Genomic DNA, 7,304 nt, shown 5'->3' with positions numbered 1-7,304 from the left:
GGGCGAATAGAGTGCCGACTGCGGGCTCCGGCACCGCCTCCTCCGGCTCCAGCCCGCCCACCTGCGCACGCGCGCACGGGCCCGGGACCGCGCACTGCAGTAGCCCGGCATCCCTGGATCCTGCACCTTTGCCTGGGCGCTGGAAGGGCGGTGCGTTGTGGGTTAGCCAAAAAAGATCAGATTCCAGGAACCTGCTAGAGATGCCACTGTACCGTGTCCGACAGGTACTCTTGGAAGCCTGCAGATTTTAGCAATGTGAAAAAAGCGCTCGGTATTTGAAGGTTTTATTTCCTCGGGAAAATAGTTCCGATGACATTAAGAATTCAGAAAATATATTGCAGACAGCAGACTGGCCTCGAAGATCCTTATTCTCCCCCTTGTAGCTACCTACTTCTTGTCATCTTTAGTTCACTTGACCAACAAAAACTATTGCAGTCCGTGATGTTATTAGACAACCTTTCTGCTTTGTCACCGGAGGAACTGGTGCAAGTAATCGGTATTATTATTGCTGTCGCTACTGTTCTTGTCTGTATTTCCCGAAGACGCCCTGGTAGTACGGTGGTTTAAGCCGTCTTCTGCTAATCACACGTCTGAGGTTGAAACGCACCAACTGTTTGGGAGGAGAAAGATGTGGCAGTCGGCTGTCGTCGATTTCGTTTGAAATCCTAGGGGGCAGTTGTACACTAGTCAAAATCGCAGGCATGATAAACTCAAAGCACTCGCTGCTATGGAGTCAATTCTGACTCATAACACCCCTGTGGGTGTCCAACGCTGTAAAGCTTTGGGGAGCAGAAAGCCTCTCATCTTGCTCCCACAGGAGCAGGCTGGTAGCTTTGAACCGCTTACTTTTCCATCCGCGCAGCCCTGTGCATAATCCAATGAACCAATGGGGTGCCTAGGGAAGGCGTGGACGCATGCCGCTGGCTGCATGCTCCTCACGCGTGCATGGACTTGTGCTACCATGTTATGTGCTCTTTCTCCTTAAAATGGTTGAGAAGGGTGTGCACTGCTCCTGAGAAGGTTGCACCTGACACCTTGCATCAGAAGCTAATAGAGGCAGCGAGAAAACATTAACAGAAAGTTATCAAGGTGTGGAGTTCCAAATGAGGATGGCAGACGTGTAAATGATAGACATGACAAAAAGATTAAGTTGCTCTCGAGAAGCTGATTGACGCAGACCTTTCTAAATCCCGCTGCACCATAGAGTACTTGAGAGAGCGTTTTAAAAGGCGCAGATGACTGGGCCCAGACATTCTGATTTAATAGCCTTAGGGTGTGGGTTTGGCAGTGATATTTTTGTAGGTTTCCAAGATCATTTTAATGTGCCAACCAGAAATTCTACTTCTCATGTGTAGGAAGGATATACACCAGACCAGATCTAGTTCTCTGAACTATGAATGCATGATGCATCATTTCTGCATGAATTTATTTCATTTTTAACCTTCTATATATTCAGTCATTGTTATCTTTAGGGAGAAAGATGTTTCATAAGGCTTATAATTCCCTTCTGAATTTTATTAACTATAATAATTTTCCTCCTCTAGTCTTAATGATTTCAAATACACCAGGACTTCTTTTGGGGTCATTTTAATTATTTTCCCTCCCATGTTTCTTGAGGCTTATTAGTCAAAATGATAATTGAACACTAACTATATGAACAGCACTTTCCAAAGTCCATCAAATCATGTATTCCCCAGAAGGACTTTATGAGGCAAGTACAGTTACTGCCCACATTTCATAAATATAAGGAACCCAAGGTATGGAAACATGTTGACAAGGACATATAGCCAGTGAGTGGCAAAGCAAGGCCTGGAATTCTGGCAGCATCTATTATACAGACTAAAATGATGGTGTGTCTATGATTTTTTTTTTAACTTTTGAAGCCTACTTTAGATTAGATTTTAGACAGGACTTAGATTATTAAAACTTTGCTAAATTAATTTGAGCCTAAGGCTGACTTGGGAGCCCTGGTGGTGTAGTGATACACACTGGGCTGCTAACTACATGGTCAACAGTTTGAAATCACCAGCTGCTCAGATGAAGCTTGCTCGTCCCATAAAGAGCGACAGTCTCAAAAGCCCTTGGAGACAGTTCTACCCTGTCCAATAGGGCCACTGAATCAAAATCTCAAGGACAATGAGTTTGGGCTTGAGAACTGATTTCACCACTTCCTGCCTATCTTGGGCTAGGCCAGAAATATCATGGGCTCACCCCTAATCCTGGAGTTTACTCTTCCATGCACATCTGGGATGATTCCACTTTCTAATTTATTTCATCTCTTGCTCTATCAGGCACTGTACTGGGCATCTGAGAAGCCACAAGCTAGCCTCTCAAAGAGCCGCTCATGACAGAGACTAATCCACAGCCAACAGATTTGTTTTCAGATGATGTGTCAGTCTGGGTAGACTAGAGAAACAAATTCATAAACACACATATGTATATAAGGGAGAGATTTAAGTATAAGAGGAACTGAACATTGAGAAAACATCCCAACCCAGTCCAGTCCAAGGCCATATGTCTGATATTAGCCTGTATATCCAATACCAATCTATAAAGTCCTCTTAAGACTCAGGAAACGCATGTAATGAAGACAAATGCAGAATGATCACAAGCCAATGGGTAGAAAGAGTCTCAGTGCTGGCAGGGGTCTCTCTGTGGCTTCTCCAGCTTCCAAGGTCTGGTTGCATCCATGTGGCTTGTCTTCTGCAATGTCTTCCAGGGAGTAGTAGAGAGAGAGAGGTGTCTTCCGCCTCCAAGAAGGAAGTACCAGATTTCCCAGAATTCACAGGAGAAGTCCATGACCACACAGGAGTCTCATTGGCTATCTCCAGATTGACAGTTTAGACTTCACCCCTATACTCTAATCCCTTAAATTGATAGCAGATTGGGTGACTACCACAGATGACAAGGACTGTAACGCCCCCTAGAAACAGAAAAGGTTTCAGAAGTTGCCAGACCATGGCAAAGTTCTCACTGCAAAGTAATGAACTGAGAAGAAGGTAGGCAATGTATTTCTCATGAAGACAAATATACTCAAGTTAAAGAACTCTCCTGTCTCTGAGACTGTGCTTTGGTGTGTCGGTGTTAAAATGTTATGCTTTGTTGAAGTTTAAAACTCTTGTGGACTCCAGACGTCCCGGATCCATAGAAGCTGGATGACCCCTGAAACGATTCCCCTGAGATAATCTTTAAGGCTTATACCTTAAAACCAAAATATCCCCTGAAGTCTTCTTGAAACTAAACAATAGCTTAACCAGTATAGAATACCTGCCTTCAGCATTGTGGTCTGTTCAGATCTATTGTTATTGTATCAAGCTGAAAATAACACCTCAGAAGATTAGTTAAGACATTTAGGGGGGGGCCAACCTGCTCAACACTCACCCATGTGAAGATAAGGGTGCTACAGCAAAGTATGGCAAAGAGAGCAGATGGTTCTAACTGGATGTCAATTGGAATAGGGTCTGGAGTCTTAAAGGCTTATATCCAAATAAGCAGCCATCTAAGTGAAGTGTCAACTAAGTCCTCACCAAAGCCTTTGTGATCCAAAGGTGATGATAACAAAATCCACATAGGAAGGGAAAGTCTCAGCGTTTAAATTGTGAACACCCAATTTGTAGAAGACTGTGTTAGTCTGGGTAGACTAGAAAAACAAATTCATTGACATACATATGTGTATAAGAAAGAGGTTTATATACAAGAGCAGTTGAATATTGAGAAAACATCCCAGCCCAGCCCAGTCCAAGCCCATAAATCCAATATTAACCCATATGTCACATACCAGTCTATAAAATCCTCTTCAGACTCACGAAACGCATGCAAGGACGCTGAATGCAGGATGATCACAGGCCAGGGGGTAGAAAGCCTTTGGACCCAGTGGCGTTGTAAGCATCTCAGCACTGGCAGGAGGCTCCACATGGCTTCTCCAGTTCCCAGGGCACAGGGTCTATCAACTTAGTGCCATGTGTCTTGTCAGTAGAATGTTCTCCAAGGGAGTGAGCAGAGAGAGAGAAGTGTCTCCCCCCTCTAAAGAGGAAAATACAGGAGTTCCAGAATTCTCAGGAGAAGACCATGCCCACACAAAGGCCTCATTGGCTATATCCTGATTGACAGTCTAGACTCCACCCCGACAGTCTTAATCCTCAAATTGACACCAGACTACCACAAAGACTATGCAGGACAATGGGAGCCCCAAATCCACTGCAGAGTACCTGGTCAGATTAAGCCTTCACTATCAAACAGAGATTATTGTGAACTTGATTGTGGTGCATCAAACCATAGTATAATGTGGTAGTAATAAGTTGATCTCCCTCTTGACTGAACCTGAATTTGTTCTAGGTTTAAATATTTCCTGCTTGCTCCCTGACAGAAATTTCTTCTCTGGCTTTTTTACTATTGCTTGTGGTAACTTTTTTTTTTTACTCACTACATTATTTTAATTTTTACATTATTACTATTTTTTCTTTCTGTTTCCTTTATCTTCTGTTTTTAATTCTTTCTGTTACACTTCCCATTTATGAAACACAAAAGGAGTGGTTACATAGAGACAATAATTAATATGAAGGAACTTTAGGAGTAAACAATGAATGGAGGAGGGGGAGGGAACACTAGAAATGATTGTGGTGAAGTATATACAACTCTTTTTTAAAGCCCCTTCATTATGAAAGTGTATGATATGTGAATTTTTATCATTTTATTGGGGGCTCATACAACTCTTTTTTTTTTTAAATGTTTTATTAGGGGCTCATACAACTCTTATCACAATCCACACATACATCAATTGTGTAAAGCATATCTGTACATTCATTGCCCTCATCATTTTCAAAGCATTTTCTCTCCACTTAAGCCCTTGGCATCAGGTCCTCTTTTTTTCTCCCCTCCCTTCCCACTCCCTCCTCCCTCCTGAGCCCTTGATAATTTATAAAATATTATTTTGTCATATCTTGCCCTGTCCGACATCTCCCTTCACCCCCTTTTCTGTTGTCCATCCCCCAGGGAGGAGGTCACATGTAGATCCTTGTAATTGGTTCCCTCTTTCCAATCCTCTCTCCCTCTACCCTCCCAGTATCGCCAATTACACCCCTGGTCCTGAAGGGATCATCCGCCCTGGATTCCCTGTGCCTCCAGCTCCTATCTGTACCAGTGTACATCCTCTGGTCTAGCCAGACTTGCAAGGTAGAATTCGGATCATCACAGTGGGGGAGGGGAGGAAGCATTTAGGAACTAGAGGAAAGCTGTATTCTTCATTGGTGCTACATTGCACCCTGACTGACTCATTTCCTCCCCTAGACCCCTCTGCAAGAGGATCTCCAGTGGCCAACAATTGGGCTTTAAGTCCCCACTCCACACTCCCCCTCATTCACAATGATATGATATTTTGTTCTTTGATGCCTGATACCTGATCCCTTCAACACCTCGTGATCGCACAGGCTGGTATGCTTCTTCTATGAGTGTTTTGTTGCTTCTGAGCTAGATGGCCACTTGTTTACCTTCAAGCCTTTAAGACCCCAGACACTATACCTTTTGAAAACCGGACACCATCAGCTTTCTTCACCACATTTGCTTATTCATCCTCATACAACTCTTATCACAATGATATATGAATTTTATAACAAGAAAACCACAAAAAATGAAAAGTTGACCAATGATTACCATGGGTAAATGAGGAAGAGTTTTTGTTTAGGGGGCATTGAGTTTATATTAACGGTGGTAGGATACTTTGGAAAATGATATTAATAGTGGTTGTACAACACAAAGAATATAATCAAGGGCACTGAATCCTACATGTAGAGTTGTTGAATTGCAGAATGTTTTGTTGTGTATATTTTGCCATGATTAAAAATAATAATTACACTAATAACAAGGAGTGCATGGAGAAGAAAATGTTCTAAAATTGATTTTGGTTATGATTGTGTCTTAGGCCGGGTTGACTAGAGAATCTAATCCAGAGACATTCATGTGTGTAAGAGAGAACTGTATATCAAAGAGCAATTGTATATTGAGAAAGCAGCCCAGCCCAGATCAAGTCCATAAGTCCGATATTAGCCTAAATGTCCAATATTAGTCCATAAATTCTTCTTTAGACTCACACAGAACATGCAATGCAATAATGCCGAATGCAGGAAGATCACGGGCTGGTGGGTGGAATGTCTTGTGGACCCAGTGGCGGTGGAAGCATCGCCACACTGGAGCACGTCTCCAAGTGGCTCCTCCCACTCTGAGTGTTTCCTCCACAGGAAGGTGAAGCAGAGAGTGTGACCCGCCTCCAGAGATGAAGAGGGAAGTTGTGTGACCTAACTGACAGACTAGACTACACCCTATACCTATTTGTCTAGTTGACATGAAATTATGTTTCTACCACAATTGTACAACTCTCCTTGATATGATTGAACCATCGAATCGTAAGAAGTGGATGAAAAGTCAATAAAACTGTTGGGGACTCCGGTGCGTCCTCGGCCTGGCGCGGCCCCCAGGCCCGCTCGCTCCGGTGTCACAGCCATGGCGGCCCCGCTTTTGCTGCGGCAAGGACGAGCTGGGGCGCTGAAGACTGGGCTCCAAGCAGGGGTGTTTCGAGGATTCGCTTCCACCATTTCTCTGGCCACAAAGTCAGGAAAGAGTGAAAAGGGACTGCCACCGAATCCCAAGAAACAAAATCCACCAAAAAAGGCCGAGCCCGCTGCTGCCCCCGTCAAGCCCTTTGATAACACCACCTACAAGAACCTCCAGCACCATGACTACAACGAGTACACCTTCTTGGACTTGAACCTGGACCTTTCCAAGTTCAGAATGCCTCAGCCTTCTTCAGGACGCGAGTCGCCACGGCACTGAGAGCTCCCAGCTTGCACCTGCCCGTCTTTGCTGCTTTGGGCCTGCAGAAATAAAATCTGCTCCACAGTTAAAAAAAAACAAAAAAACTGTTGGGGGCGAAAATTTAGGAGGTTGAGTTGTTATCAATGAAAAGGAACAACTTAGAAAAGAGGCTAAGAATTCAAAGAATGTAATCAACGTCACTGAATTATATATGTGGAAACTGTTGAATGGGCAGATGTTCTACTGTGTATATTTTCAACCACAACAAAATAAAATTATTTAAAAGTTTCACTTAGACAAAATGGTTATTAATAGGTTATAGTTACGGGGGTGGGGTGGGCAGGGTGTTTATTTTGCTGTCCCTAAAGTCCTATGTTGATTCTCACACACACACACAGTCGGATGTTTCAGTAGTCTAGATTAACTCCATCAAATTAGCCAGGGGAAACTACAGTTCCAGAAGGATGAGGGTTATTCTTCAAGGTCACATGCCTTAT

The 7,304-nt window shown here is 43.5% G+C and overlaps 1 protein-coding gene across 1 annotated transcript; it reads left to right on the top strand.

Annotated features, from left to right (window-relative positions):
* Positions 1 to 6,441: 6,441 nt before the first annotated feature.
* Positions 6,442 to 6,897, top strand: LOC142457828 (NADH dehydrogenase [ubiquinone] flavoprotein 3, mitochondrial-like). Its single transcript, XM_075558927.1, has one exon. The coding sequence runs from the start codon at positions 6,496 to 6,498 to the stop codon at positions 6,823 to 6,825; it is 330 nt and encodes a 109-aa protein (XP_075415042.1). The 5' UTR covers positions 6,442 to 6,495; the 3' UTR covers positions 6,826 to 6,897.
* Positions 6,898 to 7,304: the final 407 nt, after the last annotated feature.

Source organism: Tenrec ecaudatus, chromosome 10 (genome assembly GCF_050624435.1).
Source record: "Tenrec ecaudatus isolate mTenEca1 chromosome 10, mTenEca1.hap1, whole genome shotgun sequence".
Lineage (NCBI taxonomy): Eukaryota > Metazoa > Chordata > Mammalia > Afrosoricida > Tenrecidae > Tenrec > Tenrec ecaudatus.
Note: the sequence above shows the minus strand (reverse complement) of the source record. Positions and strands in the feature narration are given on the sequence as shown.